Genomic DNA, 25548 nt, shown 5'->3' with positions numbered 1-25548 from the left:
TGAAGCAAAGTTCCCACATTTCCATGCTGGGTTGTGTTTATTCTGACAGAGACTATGTAGGGGCAAATGCACAAGAGCAGAGCTAGCACTCATTAAAATGATTTGCTTCATCTTTCTTTTCCATGGTGAAGTGCTCTTTTGCCTGTGACTTTGGGAAGATCAATGCAGAACTGAGTAAGAGTTTATCTGCGGAGTGAAATCCACACTGTTATTTGAATTTAGAGAGTGAAAAGGACAGATGGTGGGACTAATGCCAAGTCCCCACCATCCTTACTGAAACAGAAAGGTTTCACATCCTCCTGTGTCTGAAAATATGGCTCCTAGCAAAACACTACTCTCTCTGCCACGGTGCCCTTTGTCCCACACTTCTGGAATCCCTCTTACTTCCTAAGCAGAGTCAAATTCTCCACACTTTTTGTCATGTCAACATAGCTAGTCATCTGGCACTTGGTGTGATTAAGGCACCAGCTGACCAGCCTAGCTCCTGAAGGCTTCATTCCACTCACAAATTAAGAGAGTAGTGTATCAAAAGCAACTTCACCTCTGAGCCAAATACTTCATTTGGTTATAAAGAAGCAGAACAGCTGTGGAGGAAGTTTAAGCCACTTGATCACTTTATAAGGAGCATTTTCCTTTTCACGAGTAGGATCAACAGCTCCTCACTTGGACCAAACCTCTGAGATACATCATAGATTAGCATTGGGTGAAAACCAGCTACAGAAAAGCCCCAACTTGTGCTAAAATAATGACAGTAAGCACCTTAGTAGCTCCCTGCTTCTTCTGTACTCAGCTATGCTGCCTGAAAAGTAACAGTTCAAGTGTGTGTGTGTGTGTGAAATCCATAAAGAAATTCATCTATCCAGTCAAACTTTATGTCATGGATCTGGAGAGTTCAGAAGGGGTGGTGCCACTTTTTGTCAAGGCTTTATTCCAAACAGAAGTGGGAATTTAAGAAGCAGAAGATGGGAATCTCTGGGGTTTTTTGCTGTGTGCATAAAGCACTGATTTGTTTTATTGAAAGGATAGTTGCTATGTTAAGTACATGAACAGTGTCTGAGGACATGACCATGTCATGGATGTGAGCTGAGTAAGGCTGCTTCTAGTAAAACCCAAGTAAGACATGCAAGTGTTACACAGCTGGCTTTTCTTTGGGGCATTTCTGAAAATGGGATTTGTTTTAAGGAGTAACTAGTTTTATTACAGCTCTGCTGTTAACAGCAGTTTGTACAGACAACACGAAGAAAACACTGCCCTCAGCTGACACTTTCCTCCCTCTGATCTAACATTACCTCAGATTGGCTGGTTTAGCAAGATTTAACAGCCCAATTAATTATGATGAAAGCAATTTACATGGGGTAGTTGGTGTGTTTGCACTGAAGCAGCCTCATTATACTTCCATGGAGAGATTTTTTTTTACTCACTTTTGGTTCCAAGAAAAAAAAACCCCAAAATTGTCATGAAAGATCAGTCTTTCATCCAGTGCCCACTATCAATTATGTGGGGTGTGGAAGGGAAAAAAGGACACAAACCCTCCTCTCTGAGCTTACAGCAGCTGTCTGTGGTGGCCACTCTTGACCATTTTCCCTTTTGTGTCGATCAGGGACAAACTTTCTTCTGCAGGACTCTCCAAGGAGTGCCTGGTGTAACCCAGAGGAGGGTTCAGCTCCACTTATTTTTAGAAAACTGAGAGCAAAGAATAAAACCAAATCTTTAAACTGAGAGAGACAATGATACTATAAACCCCACTGGCCTGTTAATATACATCTGTTTATTGTAACACAATCCGTGACCTTCAGTGCACTGCCAGTGTCTGTAAATAATACAATGGGCTGCTTTTTTATCCCATGGGGATGTGAGTGCTGATGGAGCCTTTCGAAACTCAAATGCATGCCTTAAGCTGACGTAGACTGTGCTATTGTGAATCTTATTTACGAGCCTCTCTCTCTTTTTAAGTACAAGTTCCATAGTCACAAAGTGCAGAAAAAAACACCCAGTCTGCAGGGTCTGAGGTTGGATTTGATAGCTTATCTAACACTCATAAAAGTACTCACAGTTCCTTACCTCTCAGATCTCTTCAGAGCAGAGTAACAGCTCATTGAAGATATTTATTCTTCTTTAAAAAAAAAAAGATCCATGTATTTTCAGTGACTTCTTAGCCCTACAAAGCTGTTCACCACCTTCACAATCTCCACTAAACTCCTGTTTATCTGAGCTTATGTGACAGGTACTATTCTCACGTCTTTAGAGGTGAGAGCACAATCCCTGTGACATAGCTCTGTGCTAGGTAAAAAATTGCTTGCCTTTAAAATTTGTTATAAAGTCTCAATTCTCACCAGCAGCCCTCAGAGTCATGCCATGTGCTGTACCAGTGGGTGAAAATGAACACAGGAGACAGTCACAGACTGTGCCTGAACAGAAGCGTGAATAGAAGCGATTTGTGCCAGCTCAGGTCATCAGCCATCCCTCCTTAGTTTTTCATTCACATCTTAGGAAGGGCCTCACTTCCCCAGATACTCCATTTTCAGAAAGAATGTGTGTTCATGTAAGCAGGAGATTCATTGGCACTCAACACAGCTGGGACTGGAACAACAGCTCTGTCCCCAGTGATACATTAACCAGTTGAGCAGGTTTTCACATGCAAAGTTTGAGTGCCTTAGGTCCATGGGGAACCTGAAGCAAGCAGGGACCATCCCCAACCTTGTGCTGTTCTGTCAGCGTGAATATTTGTGGCACATATCCAAAGCTGTGCAGATGTTCAACCCAAATTCTTGGAAGATCATTATTTGTCACTACCTCCTGTACCAGCACTACCAAGTATCAGTAAGTTCCATGGACTTTCAAAGCTGAGTATTCTATAAACATAGCACTGAAAGCCTGATTAGTAAGTATACACATGAAGGAATGGCTCAGTAGCTGCCCATTAAAGGTCCTGAATAAATAGACAATTAAAACATAGCATCATATGAACACTATCTGACTAGATACACAGTCATCTCAACCCAGGTTCCATGGATTTAACTGCTTGCATAAAACAAATACTTACAGAATGCCTGTTTTCCACAGAATCTGCAAAATAAAACACAATGTATAAGTTATGAAGTGGCACATTGCAGAGGGATTGGTTCTGTGCTACAGAAAACACAGCTTTATGTTTAATCTATTCTTTTCCTGTTCACCTTGCAATGATGTAAAACTGCTACCTACAAGAAGTATCCAAGCATTAGCTTAGTTCAAGTACACGGGTGGGACCAGACATATCAAAGACCACGTTAAATGGCAAGATGTTCGACAGCTTTCCTGATTATGGTTTACAGCAGAAGCCTCTACTGAGAGCATAAGCTGTTACTGGACAAAAAAGTCTTCCTTTTAGAGGCAAGTTCTCATGAGCATTATACTTCCTCTTCCAATTCCTTGCCAGGAAAATAACGAACTGCAGAAATCCGGAGTAGGATACAATTCTCAGAGCCAAATCAGATCCTGCAAAGACACCTGAAATTTTACTAATAAAAAGATGCTCTTTCTCAATGAAAGCCTGAGAGACAGCAGTCTCTTTCCATTAGGATCAGTGAACAGCAGTCTCTTTCCATTTAGGATCAATGAACGTTGAGATCAGATCTTTGGCTTTTTTAGCTATTCACAAGTTGCACAGAATACCTTCAAATACTAAAACATATCTATTTCTTTGCTCTCTGAGAGTAAGGCAATCTAAAGACATGAAGAAATAAAGACCTTCCAAAAGAAACTGCCTTGCCAGCCAGCAGAAGTAATGAGGAAAGTGAACACCAATGAAAAATTTCACAGATAACAATGCTGAAGTGTCTTTTTCTCTCTCTTGTATGATTCTGTCCATGTGTATTTGTGGTGCAGGTCAGCTCCTACAGTTTCTACCACCTGCATTTTCATTCTATGAGGACTGTGATCCTGCTTCACTGAAAGCAGCACCACAAACACAGTTATGTGTTCCCCATGCACACAGTCAGGCTGCAGTTTCTAAAACACAGGGAGACCATGTGAATGTCACTGGCACTGTACTCCAGGAGATTTCTCCAAGACAGTTCTACCCAGAACTTCTAGCCTAGGAAAAGGATTAAAACCTGAGGTGACTTCAGCACCTTGCACTAGTGCATAAACTTAATTGCAGTATAAAATGAACCTCAGTGTTTGGCTGACCTCTGTGCTTAGCCAGTTTGAGATGAAACAAAATTAAGTCACAAGGGAAACACGTGAAAGCTTTTTGTGTCCCGAAAGCTGACAGAAGGGAACAAAAGTCTTGCTAACTAAGTGCTACATCAAAGCTTGACTTGAAGTAGACAAAACTAGATGAGGTTTATGAAGTGAGGTATTAAGGAGCTGTGGTTTAGTCCTGTCACAATGTATTGTCCTGACAGGAAAGAGGAAATGAGAAATTCTGTATAAATTCCCAACTTCAAACAAGGGGATGTTTGCTGCCCTGAAGGTACTAGGTCACAAGAACAGATATCCCACCTCCTTGATATCTGTCACCCAGATTCAAAGCAGTGTGGCTTTCTAGCTAAGTACCACATCTCTGCCAGGAGAATGTCATAATCTGTGCCCTTTGAAAGTGCTGCTGGCAGGCTAGATGGTTTCTAAAAGGCACCAAATCAGGTAAGGCAGCGTGGAGCCCCTAACGAAAGCACAACCACACCGTGCTTTTCCTGATTCTTTGCTACATCAATCTTTCATCAATCTTTTCACAACCTTTTTATTTCACTCCTGTTAAAAAAAGAAAAGGTTTTTTACTTAAAACACACTGATTTTACTGTGATGAGAGAGAACAGAGAGATTTGCAAATGACAACTGACTTGCCCTTACTGACGAATAAAGACAAACGAGGTATGTTGGATTCTAGTCATACCCAGAAAAATTAGTCAAGTGTCCATAGCAGGGCAAAGAAGCAGCTGCATATTTCATGAAATGAATCAGAGCTGAAGGTTTGATGCTGGTGATTTCTAAGATCCCCAAGTCCAAGAGAGGGGGGTGTTTTTATGGATTCCTGATGGATTTACACTCTTGCTGTTGCTTTTTGTTGGTGGAGTTTTAGAGTCAAATAACATATTTTTTTAAAAGGAGTTTAAGACACTGTCATCCCCCCCGGTCTCTCCTCCCTCATTGCTAGAGGTTGTGAAAAAGACAATCTATGCCTCAACAGATGCCAGTTCATAATCCATCTCAAACCCATCTCCAGCACTGGTGAAAGCTGAGATGCTAGGTCATCAGCTGAAGATGCTGACCAGCGGACACATACCACCTTCTGCCAAGCCTTTCTTGGAGCAGTAGCTTCCAACAGAGAGTCTTGGCAGGCAGCTTGGGAACAGATCTTACACAGAGGCACACATGCAATTCAGCTTTGAATTTAGGTTCAAGCAAGGTCAGAAACTCCCTGTGTGTTTGTGCCTTACTGAAACCATCTGGCTTTGACTAATTTTTGGCTGCAGCTATTTTAAGCATTTGGCTCTGGGATTGGTGTCTCATGGGTCCACGCTTCAGTCTAGAATATGGCTTGAAACCTAAAGATCCAGTTGTTCTTTTGGAGAAGGGGAAGGCTGTTTGCATGATTTTGGACTGCATGCAAGTAGCAAATGCTCAGAATGCCTGAGCTCTGAATAACATAACAAACCCCCAGACCCTGAGATTTTTCTCTACCCTGGCAAAGGCATTGGGTGGGAAATTCTAAGTACAGAGGTGTTAAGCCTGAGGCTCTGTAGCAGGAAAGTATTTTAGCAGATTTCCTGATTGCTAGAACTGATTTCTAATAGTTTGTTCCAAACTACTGAGTGCAATGGGGATTTCTCATGCCTCTTTCCACTGGGATGTATTTATTTTTCCATAGTACATTGTTGGTTGCAGTAGGATTCTTAGAATTTCCTGTCTCACCACCACAGTTGCTTCCAAGTGACCAACTCATTTTTCCAGACTTAGCAGCAAAAAGGCTGGCTCTGTGCTTCCTTCACTAGATTTCTATGTTCCTAATAAGAAATTAGGAATAGCTATCTTGCCATGGGCCACAATGGGTTGAATTCAGCATGCATGAAGATCAGTGCAAAGCCTGTCACTGCCTTCTGTGAGCTTTGGATCTGATACAGGGCAAAAGGCAGAGTTCTCTAGGGATCAGTAATATACTAATTGGTTGTGTTCCACAAGAAGTGCCCTGTAAAAGCATAATGACATGGGTGAACTGAAGCTGGCTCCAACCTTCTCAGCAACACAACTGTGCAACCCCAAGAACTGGGACCAATGTTGAGGGAAAGGTTGGAAGCCACAATAAAGAATCAGTATGGAGATGCCTGGATTTCCTTCCTCTACTGCCTCTTGGGAGGATGAAAGGTGTGATGGAAGTGAATCAGGCACCTAAGAAAGCCTCCATTCACTCAGCTGAACTGGGTCTGACACATGCTGACCCCTCCCTCAGGAAGGGCATCTGCTGCCAGCCTTGCCTGTTGGAACTCCAGCACAGGCAAAGTAGGCAGCAAGGCCAGTTATTTTATCATTCTTAAATGATAAAATGAGGTCTGTTGATTCAGATAATTGCCTGTTTTGTTGAAGTATTCAACTGTCTCACTTCTTTCTGAACAAAAAGCGACAGCTCTGGAACTGGACTAGGTATTGCTGACCCCAAATATACTTTCAGGTTCTCATAGAGCAACAAGTAAATGCAGTATTTAAAGGAAATCAGTTAATCCTAATAGCTCTCATTGTATCAGAGGAAACCTAGTGTCCAACTGACAGGACTGACCTTCTCCATCTAGAGTACTCTTTTTTGATTTTCAATCAAAATACACCTGACTAGACTTGAACTTCACAAGTGACCTGCTTTTTCTACTCTTAATGGGGTTTAAATGATTTTTCAATGTGCATTTGGCACTTTGTTTCTATCTAATGTAACACCTCTTTAGGCTTGGTACTCAGAATTAAGGAAAGCAGGGCAGCAGACAGGATGGAAGTCCTACCACGGTGTGATAGAGACACTGAAGTGATGGGAAGGGGAGATAACATAGCTAAAACCAGGAAAATTAAAATAAAAGGAATAATGGCAAATGCTCAGCACACTGCCAGGGGCCTGGGGCTCAGGAAAGGTCAGAGCACTATCTGCACTATGGATTCATGCTTTGGGATAAGGACAAGCAATAGCTGTAGAACTCAAAATGCAAGAGAAGATGGTTACTTGAGGTGGCATCTTTACTGAGGACAGGAGTGAGAGCCATCAGAAAAATGAAGAGGAAAATATTTTGGCTCAGTCAAAGAATTGTATCAGACATAACAACTACTGACAGCTCTTCAGTTTCTGCTCTAGCAGACCCAATTCCTGGAATGCACAGATTACACCTTGAAAAGACAAAATTGCTTATGGAGAGCTCAGTTTGAATTAAACAAACCCAAACCACAATAGTTACCTACAAACAAACAATAATCAAACGTTACATAGGTCTTAATGTTAAATCTGTCAAACTATGTAGCTGACAGCAATTCCCAAATGAATATGATTTCCCCAGAAGACACATTTGTCTGAACCATTAACTTCCTGAAGGGGATGGTGCTCTTGGGCATTGGCTCAAAAATGTCAAAGAGTATTCAGATGTAGTGAAGATCATCATGCTGAACCAACTTCTGCACCCACTAGTAACATTCACCATCTTTCACAATTGGCCTCTAATGTATTATTAGTATATATTAAAGTACTAAAGATCTATTTCTAGGGATTCTCCACTGCATGTATCCTTTGCCACCTTGCAAGCACACAGCCTATCAAAAATCAAAGTGACTGTTCCATTTAAACAGACCGTAATGCAGCTATGAAGCAACTGCCCTGCTATGTGATGCACTGCTTATCTGTTTGAAACACTTTTCCTGTCTGTCAGTCAGGAAAAACAGACGTGATTAAAACAATAAACTATTACTATGTTTCCAAGAATAACTGAAACTGTAGAATGCAATGCATAAAAGGGCAGGTGGACTGCAAGATTAAGAGGCTTTGGCGTATCATCTGGCTAATTCAGCTCAGTCTTTCAATCCTATCTCATTTTATTGCACTTCCCACTTTATGGCAAGTAAGGTCTTACAAGTGCTTTGAATTACATCTCTGCTGTACCAGCCTTGTGTTTACACAGCTCACAAAATACCCTTCTAGTACCTAGCACTTTCTGTCAAAGATAGGAATGGTGAAAAGTGTGATGATCAGCTTCACACCATGGCAGAAAGCAAGCAAGAGGTTGTACACAGCTTCTGCAGCTTGTGATGGCTCCAAAACTTTTCAGAACATCAGTGGCCTTTGGGTACAGCCCTAAAATGAGCTGTTTCTTCTTTTTTTCCTCATGATGCTCCCAGGTGATCCCACATTGAAGTGTCTGGCCCCATTCTTTACTGTAAAGGCTATTCTGCTTTTCACTGCAAGGCTGTGAAAAGTGAGTACAACATATAGGCTCCAAGCCAGGAGGATTCTGAAATTCTGTTCCCAGTGTTGTCACACTCTAAACACATTGCCTTAAACAAATGACCTAATCTCTCTGTTTATTCAGCTGTGAAATGGAGATAAAAATTGCCTTATAAGTCCTCAAAGGGGAAAATTAAAGTAATGGTTTTTTTTAAGTACTTGGAGACCTTCACATGAAAGATTCCCTAGAAACACAGTGTTGTGTCAGAGTAGGTGGGAAACCTCTTGTAAAATAGGAAAACAGCAAATTAAAACATAATGATAAGAAATGGCACACAACAAACCCAGTTGGTAACGTGGATGGGGATAAAACCTGCACAGTTTGCAACCCTAATATTTACAAATCTAGACTTCCTACCACAAAGACAGGAAAGGAAATCCTTTCTGGTTTGGTCACTGACAAACCATGAAGAAATGCTTTTAACCTACTGTCCCTGAACTCCTTACTGGGAGAGCATTTACAGGCAGTAATTGCCAGCAAGCTGCTAGTGCCCACATGCAAAAGTCTGTGTTACAGGAGGTGTAAGGGTAGAGTGGCTGGCACATACCATCTGAGACAGTTTAAACAAATAACCCACCCTACTGAGGTGATGATACTGCTGTAAAGGTTTTCAGAGTTTGTTTCTGGAGGTCTCACAGATGTTTGCTGTGGTTATATCCAAAACCAGTGTAATATTTTATAATGCATAACAAATATGTTCAACTAAGAGGAAAAGTGCTGTTCATGGCCAGTTTGAGACAACACAATATAGCATCTTAATCCCTAATATGGCACGTTGAGCACCAGTCTCAGATCCACATGTATGGCCCAACTAATTAGCAGGCACAACACAAATGGGCTGGTGAAGTAAATGTTATAAATACCAAACTCACTGCATTCAGTATCATTTGTTTATGAGAAACCATGAAGATGTTACACAGTTTATCAACCTATGGCTTCGTAGCTGCCTTGGACTTGGATCTTTTCTTATGGCATTTATCTTCTAATCACTCACAAATTCATTCTTAATCTCTATACAAATGCTTCCTTTATGTGTTTAATTTTGCACTAGCTTACTTACCATTATTAGCTTTTCTGATTTCACTATAAACTGTTTCAGTCCCCTTCAGTACAGGAGCTGGAAAATGTATTGGCATAGAATCAATTTCTTTTCTTTTTGTTTTTTGTTTGCCTTATGAAAAGCTCCTTAAACAAACAGAACACACTGTTTTACTTTCAGAGGAAGCAGTTACATAAGCAGCAATGAACCTATGATCTGTACGAAAGAGCATCCCCTCCCCCAAATGCAGACTGTAAGGTTCTGAAGAGGGAGATGTCTCCCCTCTCTCTATAAATGACAGTGAAAATAGGCTTCTCTTTCTAAGCTTTAATATTCTAATAATATTCTCAACTTAAATTGAAACTGCTTTAATTTTACAGAGACATCTACCAGTACAAAAGAGTTTCTTTGGGTCAATTTGGAAGAGCTTCTTGTAAGGTTTTAGGGATGCTGCACCTGAGATCTATCATTTGGGAGACTAGCTACACCCTCGTTTGACAACCAGCCTGATGACATCTCATGGGCACAAGAATGACACAATTTGTTGTTCTCTATGAAATGTCTCAGAAGAATATTTGCAGATTTCACAGTGCACAGCTTCTGTTTAGGTGCTGTCTGGGAAAGGCCTCCTCTCAGTTCCTCAGCGTGCTGGGCTCTTCTACCACTGTTCTGGGATCAGGTGGACATAGCAGGAGTGAAGAAAAGGCTTGTGGAAAGACAAAAAGTAAGGAGAAAAAGCAGACAGAGAAGATTTGTGCCTGCAGGGACACAGCTGGGATACAAATGCAATGTTAGTCTCGCACATATACTTTTTAGACCCTGAGGTTTACAATTAAGCCCTTGCAAACCTCTGTCCTTGTATGAGATGGAAGGCAAAAAGCTCTTCCTTTTTTTGCTGGCATCTGTGAAAACCCATCCACGGTGCTTTTGATGCTGAACTCCAGGCCCTTACCCAGACAGAGAAGGGGCAGAGCCTTGTCTAAAGGCCTGTAAATAGCAAGAACTCAGTTTCTCTATAGTGACTGTAAACACAGCTCTGGCTAGCAGGAGATTAGAACAATTTCCTTGATTTCTTGCAAGGCTGTAGGTTAAGAATCTGTGGGCAACTACAGTAAAGCAAAGTGCTCCAGAACTCTGTGCATTTGAAACCACTTTCTTCATTTAGTGTAAGAGCCTATGCAGGCTGGGTCTAAGCACTTGTTCAAGGATCTCAAAGCAGTTTAGAACATTTATTTCAGTTAAACCGAATCTCTTAGAAAACCTCAGAGTTTATCAATATCACTTCCAACTTCTGTGGATCTTCAATAAACCAAAAAGTCAGATTTTTCTAGTTACAGTTAAAAAATAAAGCTTGTTCTCTCTGTGAATGAAACTGTGAAGAAAACTCCCATCTCTGGATACAGAGTCCTGTACTTCAGGTATAAAACATACATTAAAAGAATTCAGACATATTGATCTACAGCCAGAAGCAGGACCATTTCTGCTCTGCATTGCTCTGAAGTGTCTCTGGCATCACATTCTAATTTCCCAAAGCTAATTTCGTCTTCAAAAATTCTGCTAAGCACCTTTTAAACACTGGAAGCTTTTCCAACTCATCAGAACTGAGTTGTAAAACTGCTATTCATTTCAAGGACAGCAGGAGTTACACTTCACCCAGTGCCTAATCACAGCTTTCAAATGCCATTTTGGCATGAACTTTCTTTGCAAAATAGGCTGGAGATCTTGAAGCACATTTCATATGCTATGGGCTATTGCTTAAATGATCAATTCAGTTTCCAGTGAAGTAAGAAATAATCTCAGAGTTTTAATGAGAGGTAGCTCATTTGGGGGTTTTTTTAGCAGATTACAGTCTTAAATCTGTTGACTCACTGGAAAAACTTGATGGGAGGCATTTCCTTAGCTTGCTCTCTTTTTTTTCAGACCCATTTCATTAAATTGTGTTATAATGCCACTGCCCATGTTATTTTATTTGTTAAGCTTCCAAAAGTTGTCTCAGCACTGAAAAAAAACTGTGCAGGAGAAATTACTTGGATGATTTGACATTTTGTTCCCACTAACTCTGCAAGGGTGCCACCCTGCAGATAACCAGCCAGCTATAAAAGAAGGAGCGTGTTCTTACTCAGCCATGATTAGCGGTTTCTCCCTTCCCCCTTTAGGGATATTTCCTGAGCTTACTTTAGCACTGGCCTTTGTTTTTGCTCAGATTAACAATAAGGAGTCTGAATCACTTTGCCACCTTTTTGCACAACTAAGCTTTAGAAGAGAAGCACTATATATTTGTCAAGCATATAATCTCCCTAAGTATTCCATTTAATCATTCTCTCAAACTGACACTTCTTTAAATATCAAGTTACCATCCCACTATGACTACTCCACATCAGAGCTGGACTGTGGAGCCCCAGCTCTACCTCATACTTCAGGTAAAAAATCCATCTCATCCTGTTCTCATCGAGATTGGCAGTGCAGAGCTGAAAAAAATTCATCTTGTAACTCGGTTTCATACAACTCCTTTCATTTAAGCAGCATCTTTACTATGCTCTGGCAGATTAACACATTAAATACTTGCAGTGCAGTTGCCATTTACATAACCAAAGCATGCATTTGCTAAGCATTCACACGAGTGAATAGGTTAGGGAGCTATCCTATCTCAATATACTTGAAGCACAGTTCAGCTTTACAGAATCAATTAACTCTCTGCACATGGATCTGGACCACGAGGCAGCATTCAGTTCAAATAATCTGATTTCATTTACACACTATCTATAAAACATTGCCTTGCAGTTTGATGAGGTGCAGAATCCATCTTATCAGCCAGTCTAGCATGCTGGGATAGTGTTATATGTCAGGAATGGGATGAAAATGCTCCTTTTAGAGGTGCTGATCTTGCATTTAATAGGGCTTTTAATTTAAATAATCATGCACCAGCATATCTTTACCGTTCCATGCATTTTATTGTGTAGTGCACACCCAGAAACAGTTGGAGCAATTAAATAGTAGCTCTATTCTGAAAATAGTAGAACTATGGTATCTTAGCATAGGATTTATCAGAGGTGGATAAATAGCATGCTTAGGACACAGGGCAAATTGTGATGAATTATACCAGCCAGGGAAAACAGAGAAAGAATAGAAGGACAGGCTGCTCAGGAGAGGTTTGCTGCAAAGCTTGAAGAGTAAGCAATTTTCCCAACTAATTTACTAGTTAAACAATTACATCTTTGGCCTCTGAAATAAGTGAGTGGTCCTTCCTACCAAGGAAAAGCAAATTTATCAATGTCTTGCTCAGTCTGCCTCTCACTCATCTAAAGCAAAGAAGCCAGAGCATGGCACAAACACCTCACAGGTTTTTTTCACTCAGCTACTTGAAACTTTTTGTGAGTTGCTGAAAGGCTGGCAGCTTTCAGCAGAAGGGTGTAATGATATCACAGTTCTCTAGATGATGCACAATGATTGAAATGTGCTTTTGGGTGTTGAGAATAAATTTCAGTGGATATTACTCCTTCAAGCTTGCAGAAACATGTAGCTTAGACTCGTGCTATGAGGCCTGATTACTGTAACAATAGAACTCCAGGTAGGAGCCCAAAGTTGTCTGGGCATCAATATTCTCTTTTCCCTTTTAATGTAGTAGAAAATCCAGGCCTCTCCAGACTGAGACACTAAATCTGTGCTGGCCTCTCTTCCTTCTCTCACACAGGTGAATTACAGCGTTGACCCTTCAACCAATCCCTTTATAAAGGAGGAAATTCTTCTGGTTGTCTCCATTCTCCTACCCTGTGGCTAACCTCAAGTGGCTCTCAGTGGACCTGGACTCTCTAACATGCAGATTTACAGCAGGTTGCCTTCTGCTCAGAGCCACAGCTCTGGCTGGGAGCCCTGCTCTGCACAGAACTCATATGGATGGGAAGGGCGAGTGCACAAAGAGGACCCCAGGGGAAGGAGGGCTACAACAAACAACAGGATGGTTGCCACAGCAACATCTAGAGTGCTACTGGCATGAAACTGTCATGCACACAAACCACAGCCTGCACTTACATTCACCTATGCCAATATCAGACCAGTGTCAGGGAGTAGCAACATGCCCAGAGCTGCTCCCAAAACGTAACCATAGAGGCCAGACAGTTTATTACCTCTGTGAGGATCGAGCGTTGATACTTCAACTTCAGTGTACTCCACCTCAGCACTCTCAAGGTCAGGTCCTGCCCCAAAAATACCAAGAAGATGTTTCTTTGGAGGACTGCATGCTTCATTTGAACTGTGGGCCTGATCCTGTTGCCACTGAAATTAATGGACAGGTCCTCATTGACTTTGATAGGTGCAGGATCAGGCCCTTTTTATGGTAGATGTGAGTTACTCTACAAGGCCAACCCATTCCTAAGGGTCACCCCAATCTGAAAGGCAGCAGACAAACTCAGGCCAGATTTCTGAAACTGTGGGATGTGCAAACTGTGCCTAAAAGTCTTCCTTTCAATTTAACCCCTTCAAAAGTGGCACCACACAAATGGAGCAGGGAATTTTCTGACATTTGCACATATTCCTGCTCCAGCTCCTCTCTTTTCCATTTCTCTCCCTACTATTACATTTTCCTCCTTTTCTATAGCTGCTAGGGCAGGACACTTCCCATTCTCTACTTTCCTCACATTTAAAGGCTCCTCTAGGTCTTCCATGGCTTCCCTCATCAACTCTCATACTTGCAATTTCAACACTTTCATGTAGCACTCAACAGCAACTCATCTTCCTCCCCAAAATGTTTCTCTGACACAGTGGCCACAGAAAGCCAACAATGATTAGACACCTGATTTATTAAGACTGCTGGCTGACTGGCTACCTGGATACAACTGACACAAGAAACAGCTCTTGCTTTCTACTCTCTTTTCCTTAGGGTGGAGATGGTTCTTACTAGACTCTTGTAAAAGTTGGAAGGAGCCACAACAGTCATCCAGGCTGGAATCCTGCAGAACTGCTTGTGGATTTTTCAGAACAGAAAGTAGAGCAAGATCTAATGATCAGAACAGTCATGTTTCACAGCAGCATTGGTCAGAGAAGAGAAAAAAACAAAGCTGAGCAAACCAAAACCAGTGTTTAAGGTGGTCTGTTAGTTAATAAAGTTTAAATGACAGGCTTCCTACAACAGTAGTGATTCTGAGTGATCAACATAGCCTTAGGTTTTTATGTTTCTTCTGTCTGTGTGTTTGTTTTGCATCAGAACATCTCCCTAGCTCTAATTTGAGTATTTCAGGCCACAATGGAGTAACTTCCATGCACTTACTCTAAGCTCCTTCCTTTTGCTTCCTGAAGTAAAAGCTATTGCCATGCAAATGCAGAATAGGTACTGTTATTTTTAGAGGTATATGAATAATAGGCTTGTTTTTCACATTTGGTAGGGAGATCTGCAGTAGCCTAGTTAGTTTCAATGAAGCTGCCCATTTCAGCCCTGGAAACTGCCCAACCCTGCCCAGGAGGTAAGGGCTGAACCCATTTTTTTCCCTGACACACATGCAGATAATCACAACTAATTACACTTCTTAATGCAGTTGGTAAACAGGTCCTATCATCATAATTGTCAACATAAGGAAGAGGAACTAAGCTCAAAGGAAAGAGTCTTCCCCACTATCAAAGAGAAAAAGGTAAGGACTGAACCCATCTCTTCCTAATTGCTACCATCAGAAAACATTTCAACTTTCAATCGTAAAGCAATTTAGAAATAACCATTGCTTAAGTATGAAATTACCTTTACTCTCATCTGTTGATTTCATGTGGTTTTCATTGTCTTCAATGTAACCTGATCCTAAAATATTAAAGCAAAAGTTGAGCTGACAAAATACTTACTATGGCCAAATGAGTTACACAGCTGCAACTCCTACTGTCATTATGTTTATTTATATATGAGAAATTCCACTTTTAGAGTCACACCTGAGACATCCATATAACACAGGTGGGAAGAATGTGGCTTTTTCAATGATCAGTCAAAAACTACCCAAGGGGTAACTGTTGACAGCAAGTGCTCTAAGCAACGTGTCCACCAATCCCCGTAAAGTGCACTGAGATCTTGGGATGAAACATGCCCAGTCGTGACAAGTAAACATCATTCTGCTGTGCCTGCATCATGGACCATGTGCTACAACTCAGCTTTCCTCTCTGAAATAGTTTTCTTATAGCTGTGTCAAAGCTGTCTAAAACAGAAAGTACTTTTACCATGCTTTCTCATTCCTTAATATTGCTACAAGTGTCTGAGCAGATTTAGGAACCAACCTTTGCATCAGATGTGCTCATAAAAAACTGTACCAAAAGAAAATGATAGAAGATACTTGGGAGAACATTCCTGGCATTCCTCTAAATTCCCAAAACGACCAGAATCATATAAGTCCAAAAACTTTGAATGTTTAATTAAACCAACTCACAGCAAAATGTCTCACCTGAATAGTAGTCTCCATCGTTGTGCTGCCTTGACAGTTTGTCAGTTGTCAAATTTGGAGCCAAGGGAGGACTGAAAGGGAAACCAACAACAGTTGATGCAATTAGGCAAAACCAGTCAATAAAAGCAACAAGATGATGATATGCAAAGGTCAATCATTGCCTATGCTAGCTACCACATGTTCTTACCTATGAAGCTAATGAGAACTTAAGAATAAACTTTAAGGTCAAAAGTGTTCCCTCTTGCATTACACCTCTTTAAGACCTCAGTGCTTTTAATTATCTAAGTGCATTCTAATGTAGGCTTGATGTTATTCTGCTTCTCTTAGCTGGGAGTCTTTTTCTATTTTTAGAGTATTTCCTCATCCTGTTGTTGTGTCTGCAGGTGGTACACAAAGCAAAACCCTCTATTGTCTGCAGGTGTGTACCATAATGAACCTATATTCATAGGGTGGAAAGCCTCCAGCTCTTTAAACAGAAATATTTCACCGCTACCAGAAAGCAAGCTGTCTTACCCAGACATCTCCATGGATGGTCCTTTAGCTTGACAGAGAAAAAGAAAAGCATCTATTAATAGACTGAACAAGTGAAAAAAAGATTAAGTAAAATTCAAAAGGAAAATACAGTGATTTTCTGCCCATGTCAGGATCATTTCTCTTGGCTATCACAAAATCAACTAGTGTTTTATATCCTGTTGATCACCCAAGTCCCTTAAATAGAGAATCTAAGATCATATACCCCAGACTTTAGCCTGCTCAGTTTAAGCAGTCTGGGACATACAGACCAAATTTTCTCAACTATTTTACAATGTACTGCACACCAGATTTACTTATTTTCTGAAAGAACAAGATCTGAAAGAATATCTTAATGATAAAAGGCAAATCCCAAGTGAAATTGTATTATAGTGGGAGGAGCAAAAAAAACCAGGCCCACAACCTAATAACCTTAGATTTGTTTCATCAGTAGTATCTCATTTACACCTGAGCTGGGACCCCAAATCAAATGGCCATAGCTATGTAAGGGATCAAAAAGCTCCTCAGGCACTGTCTCACTCCATATTGCATGGGACTGAATTCCAAATCTAGGACTCCATCAGATCAGTGCAATTCTGGACTATCTCAAAGAACCTTTGCTTCACTAGTGCTTTCCCAGCATTGCTAGCTAGATATCCCTATTCTGTCTCAGGTACCTGGAAGCTTCAGCACATTTGCAGTTTAATTTGAGTCATCTGGCATCTTTAAGTACATTTTTAGGTTTTTCTAAACTGTATTTAGTCACCTCCTAAAGCCTCATCCCCCCCCCAGGCATTTGCTCCCAAAACAAATGCAAATGTAACTGTACTGCATTAGTCAACAAACTAATTCGTTCATTCAGGAACCATTCCTTACCTTTTTTCTTCTTAAACAAAAACCACCACAAAGCCAGAGCTACAGCTCCTGCCATGGGTATTAGCACAAATGCAGCAATGACTCCTTTCTGCCAAGTCGCTAAGATGACTGGAAATAAGACAGACAGTGTAAGAGGGTATGTACAGTGACAGGTCACCGTTACCAACTTATGCACTTCCTGATCTTTCGTTTTACTACAAATTGGACTTCTTCCACACCAGGGAAGAACTTTAGGAGAATGGCATGCAAAGTTCATTAACAAGCCTCTCCTTTGTGACTGAAAATTCAGTACAACAAGATGCTTTTAGCTTGCACCTGGCTCCTTTGGCTTTTGAGCATCCCTTAAACTTTTCTACGTAAGTCAGGCAATCTCTGTTTATAAATGGATCTGTCTGTCCAACTTCTGACAATGGTGGAATGAAAACAAGTAAGGGAGTGACATTTAGTAACATCCCAAATAACATGACCTCACCTGTCCTAATGCCATAGTGTGCAGCTTATGATAACAGTTAGCTCACCGTTGATGGTTATTGGGCGGCTTTTCACATCCACGTTAGCTCGATTAGAAGCCACACAGTAATAACTCCCCGTGTCCTGCCTGCTCATCCCATCCTTGTGCCACACAACCCTGTCTGCACTTTCATTTTTTTCAGAGATAAGATCTTCCTGATTGGCTTTTCTGTAAAGCCTGAAGCGGATTGGCCAAGATCCTTCATTCACAGAGCAGAGAAAAGCAACCTCACTGCCATCTTCCACTTGTCCATTCGGAATACTGCCCAAGCTAGCATTCCTGATTGGTACTACAGAGGAAAGCACAAGGAAAACAAATATTAGCACTATTGGAAATAGCCTTGATGATAAACTATGGTATTGTAGAAATGCTTGCTTTAATGCTTAGCTAAACAGAGACTGAATGCACAGTGTCAATCTGTCTGAACAGTCTCTGCCAGGCAGCATCCTCGTATTTTTATTCACTCAGAAATAGAGAGGGCACTATAAAGAAACAAAACAGACACAGAAGAAAGCTATATCCATTCCACAGAAGTCAGTCAGACTCTTTTCTCAAACTCCTTTGGATGCCTCTCAGGCTCCAACCTTCAAATTATTTAATTTTCAGAAATAATCCAGGCAGCAGTTTGATACTGTAAATAATTACAGTTCCATTTCTGCAGCTATGCCTTCACAGTTATGCACAGTCATGCTACTTTATGCTGTGTTGTATCTTTCTTGTCACATCTAATATCCAGCAGTGAATATCAGCAGACAATGGATCAGGTTCTTCACATGTATAACCTAATCCCAAATCTACAGAACTACAGCTTACAGAACATAGCAAAGACAATGAGAGAAGTTAGTTTGCATTTGAAGAAGCTGTAAGAATATGCATAGCCAAAATACACTGGTTTATACATTAATTATATTAACATATACAAAGCTAGCAGGAGCAGAAGAGCACTTTTAAGTATATGGGGAAAAGTAGTACATATGTTCTGTGGTGCAAGGTATGTGGGATGTTAACAGCCTCACAAAACATTTGGGATACGAAGCATCTGCTTTGCTAAGAGCACTACACAGAATTTCCACGGAAATATTACAAATGTGTTTGGGGCAGAGTCACAGCTAACACAAGGCAGATGTAAAGCAGGAGTCATTAAGGCAACACTGGCACAGAAGCAGAAGGAGGAAACCAAATCTGATATGAAATGATGCTGGTCATGAAGCTGTATTTGTATTAGGAAACAGGAAGCAGATTTAGATACTATGACTGATCCCATGATAGAGAGGATTGCTCTATAAAACAAGTCTTATTTTAGATCTGGTACAGAGAGAAAGGACAGAATACAGAGAATTCACAGCCTCCAGCTCAGGAGTGGTGGGCTGCAGAAGACTAGCTCATCAGGCTCCACAATGTGACTTTCTAGTCAGAATTTCCAAACCTGCTTGTTAAAGGACTAACATTATGCTTTATATGTGTTTGTTCCTTGCTATTTAAAATTACCTTGACTTTAAATCTCTGGATAAACCTCATCAGAATTTTAGCATCCAGCTTCTCTCTAGTGTTAGCAAAGCATATCCTGGGGGAAACTTGGGTGCTGCTCTACTTCTAGTTCTAATTATAGTTAACTTGATTCAGATTACTAATCAGGATTTTTACTTCAGTGATGGTCTGTGATATAGATCTCCCAACTATTTTTCATTCAAGTAAGCAAGAATTTGTAGACATTTCCCATCCGTTTCACTTAGTCCATCATTTGCCATGGTTTTTAAAATCAAAATATGAAGACAAGAGCAGACTCACCTATGACTGTGACGTTTAGGACGTTGCTAGTTTTCATACTACTAGAGTGATTATTTCTAGCATCACATCTGTACCCTCTTTTGTCATTGTGTTTAATATTTTCATCCAGGAACGTAGCATATGTGTCATTAGTCACTATTTTCTTAACTTCATTTCCTTTGTAGAATGTGAATGTTATTGGTGGCGTTCCCATGGCTGAGCGGCAGATCAACTGTAGAGGCTTCCCCAGCACCACCTCTGGTAAACCACTGACAACAGAAAGAGTTGGCTTGGAGACTGGAGCTACAAGGGGAGTAAAAGAGAAAAAATGTTGCAAGTTGCATTGCATAAAGCTGAAAAAGAAAATAATATTTTATGGAAAACATATAATAGCCAATAATTAGCTAATTTACACACACAGGCTGCATCGGGATGCTCTTCATTGGTAGGATGGAAGCAGGAGTGACTTGAACAAAACAAAACCATGGATAACAGAATATATGTGACTTACAACAAAACAGCACACAAGGAGCAGGTAAAGGCAAACAAAAAAAAGGATCAGTGACACAGCTGTGGATCATCCAAACTCCAGAACTCGCTCTGACCCAAGGAATAAGTCTGTAGAGCAAAAATATATGCAAGTACCTTTGCATGTATTGCCTGAGAAGGATCCTGTAGCACCTCTGCAGGATCAGAGGACCTCTATCTCTGCAGCAGAGTGAGTCACAACCCAGTTAATCCCCCTTTACAACTTGAGAACTGATTGTGCTTGTTCCATGAGAGGGAAGGAAACTGGTGTGTTTGTAATTAGTGTGCTGGTGAGGGGGTTGTATTGATAGCAAAAAACTTGGCTTTTCTGGAGGACAGCTATCCAGATGACCTCTGGCTCTCATGGCTTTCTGCCTGAAGGGTCAGGGGGAGGGATTCAAGACAGACACTGACAGAGTTTCAGATCAAACTGATGAGTAAAAGGTTTGCAGAACATCCCCAGGTCCTGCAAATGTTAGTCAGAGTTTATTTGACACCTAGCAGAACCAAGGGAACAGAAGGAAGACACGCTAGCTCCCTTCTGCTACAGCCAGCCCTGGAAAAGTCTGACTTTGTTAGATCATGAAAGGCCAAATCCTCTACAGCTAAAGAAGACAAGCACATCTTTCAGAAATTAATATTGCAAGAACTAATGGACACCCTGCTAGTTATGGACTAGGGGTTGATTCTATAAACAAGCACATCTGTTTACAGGCCCCCCACCAGTGGGCTCTAAGCCTCTGTAGCAACTCACCATAAACATTTATCCTTACAGGTTTGCTCTCCTTGACTATTCCTTTTACTTCAGCTTTACAGGTATAGGATCCAGTATCACTGACACTAGCTCTCATTGTGAAGTTTCTAGAATTTCTCAGCAAGGTGTCTCCATGTGGATTTTTCCTTAGGATGGAGAAGTTGGCTCTCCGGAAACCGTTAACGCTGCAGCTCAAGGTTAATTCTTTGTTTTCATCCAGATTGTTCATAGAAGCAGCCAATATTGGCTTGGGGAATAACTCTGCAAGATAAAAAGGGAATGGCTTCAGTAAAATGAATACTAAAAGAACATGGTTACCTATGTCAAAGTATACAGGATGGAGGATACACTGAAAGTTTACAGTCATGGAAAAAAATCCCAGTCCTGTCATTTTAGCATATCGATATTTTCAGGGAAGGCAGCAGAGTAGCAATCACTTGGAAACACTTCTCATTTGAAACTACTGGCAGGCAAAAATCAGAAACCAAAATCTGAATCAAAACAGCTTTTCACTTAGGGAAAAATGACACTTGTATCTGGAGGTTACACTTGGGTCTTGAGTTCTACCAAATAGATTTAACTATCAATCCACTGAGTAAAACCAAAGATGAACAGAGGTGTTACCTGACACAACAATATTCAGTTTCGTGCTTTTAGATGCTCTCCCTTGCTCCACTTTACACAGGTATTCACCACTGTCCTCTAGAGTAGCTACTGTAGAGTACTTCAAGAGTTTCTCATCCCGCACACTGCTCAGTATGGTTTTGTTTTTCTGGAGTATGATTTCAATGTCACGCATTCGGGCTACCACAGTTGAGCATTCCAACTGTATCCTGTCTCCTTCTGTAATATTACTCAAGGGCTTGGCTTTCAGAGTAGGCTTTATAAAAGGTTCTGAAAGAGAATACATAGAAACTCATGACCCAACCCTTTAATCATAGCAAGCAAAGAAATCTACAAAGAAACTCTAAGCGACTTACCCCTGACAGTAACAAGTGTTTTGTTGCTGTATTCTGAGCTGTCAAATTCGAGTTTTACATTTCTCTTAGCAAAGCAATCAAATTGCAAAATATTATCTCCCTCTTCAACAGAAAATTCCACTACAGAATAATTCCTGTATGCTTCGAACACAGGTTTCTCCTTCGGTGTGGAATTCATCTTTATCTTCCGAAAAATGAAATGCAAAGGAGGTACTTCTTCTGGCAGCTCACAGCGTAATTTCACAACTTCACCCTCTAAAACTTCTTTTTTCTCAGCAGTCAGGATTGGCTTGGTCATTCCTCAGAAGAGAAAACAAGAAAAGAAGTGGAATGTTGTATATCCTGAAATACACAGTATGTCTGGTGACTACAGTAGTGATTTATGCAAATAATTGACAAGGACTGAGCTTTTGAAGACAGTTCTTTTGAGGTGTGGGTGCGTGCCAAGGCACCTTCAGAAGAACAACATGTCCTTCAGGAGGGCAATACAATCTCAATGCAGTGTGTGAAGGATGAAAGTCACTCTTTTGAAGGTAAGACCTCTTCCTCCTCAGTTTGCTATTGCCACACAGCACTGAGCAAGCGAAGAAACTAAATGCCATCCCAACTTCTGTACCCAGAGGTGCAGGCCTCTGAAGAAAGATTCGAGGCCCTGCACAACCCTGTAACCAATTAATGCTGCACTAATTATTTCCAAGGGGAGAAATGCCATTTGCAGCAAAGAACAGATGACTAGAAGGAATACAGATGGACGTGGCCCCTGTTCTCATAAGAGATGAAGGAACAAAACTGATGTGACATCATCTACACAAGTAGTCCACAGCTGATACAATTTTGGCAATGGCTGTCACAAGGTGAGAACCTCTGTATGTTATTTCTAGCTTTTAAAGTAATCTACACACCCTCCATCATGTTTAAAATCCCTATGCACACCTTTCACAAATAATACTTCCTTCTATCCTTGGTAGCAGAAGCTCAAGACAAAGGGAATGGTGGCACAAGCACAGGTTGTATTCCTGATTATCACTGATCTGCTACGTAGCCTTGGGACCACTATTTCTTTACCTTGAGGATACTGTGACATCTGTGGATAAAAAGCCACTTTGCAAGATATCCTATTTAGCACTGACTATTATTACCTTGCCTGGAAGGTGGTTCTTTTTTTGTACCTCACAACACTGGCACGTTTGAAGCAACACTCACCTGTTACCCAAACATGTACGGAGCTACTAGACTTTGTCTTTCCACCTGCTTCCACGGTACATTCGTAGTCTCCTGTATCTGAAGATCTAGCCATAGGTATGTCATATTGTGCATCTCCTCTGTCTGACACGGTCATGAACACAAGCTTGCCATCCTTAAAAATTGTAAAGTTATGCTTCATCTGGAAATCAGTACTTTTGCTAATATCAGCATGGCAGATAATTGACACAGGAGCTCCATTCTGTACTTTGACAGATGGCTGAACCTTGATTTCAACTGTGTTGAAAGTAAAAACTTCAGGGAAAAAAAAAGAATTTGAAGCAGTTATCTTTATTCTCAAACAATCAACATAATAAAATACTGTTATTTCAAGCTGCTACATTTTAATAACAAAAAACCATCCACTGTACCCTGTTACAATTTTTGTGCTCAGATCTCACAGATGTTGGCAGTGGTAGCAGCTTTACCTTCCACTGCACAGATCTGCTACAGATTGTCACAGCACTAACTGTCCATCTGCTCAGTCTTTGCCTTGGGAGACTGAGGGAATCATTCACTTGACCACACTTATGTCCAAATCTACCACATTCCCCAGAAGACACAGAGGACACTGGAATAGGCTTGCAGCTGCTTCTTGGCATTACTAATTTCTCATGGTTTGTTGTCTTCAACTCTAATTGGCAGGAGATCTGAGAGGTGCACAAAGTTTTCTATTTCTACTTGTCTGAATAAACTGAACTACAGTAAAACCCTGTTCAGAGTTGTACCAAACCCCAAGCCAATTCACCCCCAATTAACAGAAACCCTGGAGTTATCCCACTATTTTTCATCTGAAAGTAAAATCAGGACTGAATTCCATTTTAAACACATAACTTTCAAAACTGGGATAACCTTAAATCTCTCATTTAGGATAACTAGAGATTAACAGAAGGTATCTGGGTTTGAGTTCTGCAAGCAAACATGTACATGCTTAACTTTACATTGTTGGCAGTCCAGCAATCATACTCTCAAGAGGCCTTAGCAGTTATATCCTAATGAATTTAAATACAGAATCATATGCAGAAGTGATGCTTTCAATGAATTCAGAATTTAGATGTTAGTCCCTGAAAAGAATATACTGAATACAATATTCTTATTTTCTAAGAAGTATTAATTGATAAGCACTTTCCTTCTGGAAGTTTCTTGTAGCATTAATTTATGCAGTGCTTCTGTGTTTATAACCACAGCAATGCTAAACAATGAGCAGCTTCACATATCAGACTTGTTAGAATCCTGGTATAATTCATACTTTTTGTTCACACAGTTGGATGAACAAGTGCAGTGGAAGATTTACGAGTTCATTCACTTTCACTTCCTTGAGAATTTACAGCTTTTGGTTATGCCCATTTTGGCCAGGGTTTGTATTAGAAATCTGCTACTAGAACAGGAAAACTTTCCTGCATCTGAAGAAGCCCTTTGCCATGTACACTTACCAGCTGTTTATAAATTGTCCTGGCTAAAGACTTTTGGGCATAAAATCAATGCATAAATTGAATTCTTGTTTAGACTACATGAAACTGCAAACGTTTCTCCCTGGTGATGGAAAAAAGGAAGTATGCAGATTGTATGTGCTGGAAGTCAGCAAGATGAGAATGTGAAAAGTAAATGCATTCCTTTCAGTTCTGTGCTCTGCTCAGACACGACCTTTCTTTTGCAAGAGAAAGAGCAAGACAGAGTTCTCTTCAGTTACATTCTATAATATTATCCTACCTCCTTGTTTATGGCTTGAGAAAGGTTTTTTAAATGCTAGTAATTAAATTTCCTCTCCCATCTACTCTTTTGTATGCCTCAGTAAAGCAAATTACTCCAGGAAAGATTTCACCAAAACATGAGAAACGCATCTCATTTAAACAAGAATCAAGAAACACCATCAAGTAATCCCTTTTGTTTTATAACATGGCCAGATTTCAAACTGAGCTATAATACAGCAAATTCAGAGAAACTCTATTATAGATGCACACCAACAACTGAGGAATTACTTACTTTAAATTTGTATGTGAAAAAAACCCATCATTACCTACCTCTGTCCTCAGTGTAAAGTTCTGAACCTGGAAAAAAACAAAAAGAAATGTTATTTTCAAAGCTGGTAAACTGGGAGATAGTAATGTGAAACAGATAAAAGCCCCAACAAAGCCCAAAACACACATACCCACCCAGGTATTTAGTTATCAAACTTACACTGCAAGAAAATCACCAGAAGAGCAAGATACATCTCGTTCCTGAAGAACAGACACTTAATTCCAAAAACAAACAATATTCATCATCAGAAGTGATGCCTCCAGGTACCAAAAACAGGCTATGGGGGTTTTTTTCCTGTTGTTTTATGAAAATAGATAAAATTTTGCCATTAAAACTTGTAATTTTTCCCAGGTCTTCAACAGAAACTGGCTACATCAAGTAATCGTTCCCATTACTGGAAACTGGAAATGGCAAACAATGAGAATCTATCTGCAACTCACAGCCAGATTACTGTTCAGGAAG

The 25548-nt window shown here is 40.5% G+C and overlaps 1 protein-coding gene across 10 annotated transcripts in view; it reads right to left on the bottom strand.

The window, feature by feature from the left end:
* PECAM1 (platelet and endothelial cell adhesion molecule 1) overlaps positions 1-25548 on the bottom strand; it is a 28941-nt gene extending 3393 nt beyond the window's left edge. The window contains exons 1-16 of one of the 10 annotated variants that reach the window (XM_062011151.1): positions 25246-25548; positions 25089-25115; positions 23029-23322; positions 21826-22125; positions 21470-21739; positions 20846-21106; positions 19585-19866; positions 17804-18085; positions 17286-17393; positions 16413-16440; positions 15900-15970; positions 15215-15271; positions 13614-13682; positions 9511-9567; positions 3044-3066; positions 2062-2113 (exon numbers count right to left, since the gene is read on the bottom strand). In XM_062011151.1, coding sequence (XP_061867135.1) covers positions 2093-2113; positions 3044-3066; positions 9511-9567; positions 13614-13682; positions 15215-15271; positions 15900-15970; positions 16413-16440; positions 17286-17393; positions 17804-18085; positions 19585-19866; positions 20846-21106; positions 21470-21739; positions 21826-22125; positions 23029-23322; positions 25089-25115; positions 25246-25279 — 2184 coding nt within the window. In that variant the 5' untranslated portion in view covers positions 25280-25548 and the 3' untranslated portion in view covers positions 2062-2092. Of the gene's footprint in view, positions 1-2061; positions 2114-3043; positions 3067-9510; positions 9568-9801; positions 10196-13613; positions 13683-13714; positions 13762-15214; positions 15272-15899; positions 15971-16412; positions 16441-17285; positions 17394-17803; positions 18086-19584; positions 19867-20845; positions 21107-21469; positions 21740-21825; positions 22126-23028; positions 23323-25088; positions 25116-25245 lie in introns of those variants that run through there. The other 9 variants (XM_062011150.1, XM_062011154.1, XM_062011153.1 and 6 more) reach the window with 9 other exon arrangements.

This window comes from Colius striatus, chromosome 18, assembly GCF_028858725.1.
Source record: "Colius striatus isolate bColStr4 chromosome 18, bColStr4.1.hap1, whole genome shotgun sequence".
In the NCBI taxonomy this organism is placed as follows: Eukaryota; Metazoa; Chordata; class Aves; order Coliiformes; family Coliidae; genus Colius; species Colius striatus.
Note: the sequence above shows the minus strand (reverse complement) of the source record. Positions and strands in the feature narration are given on the sequence as shown.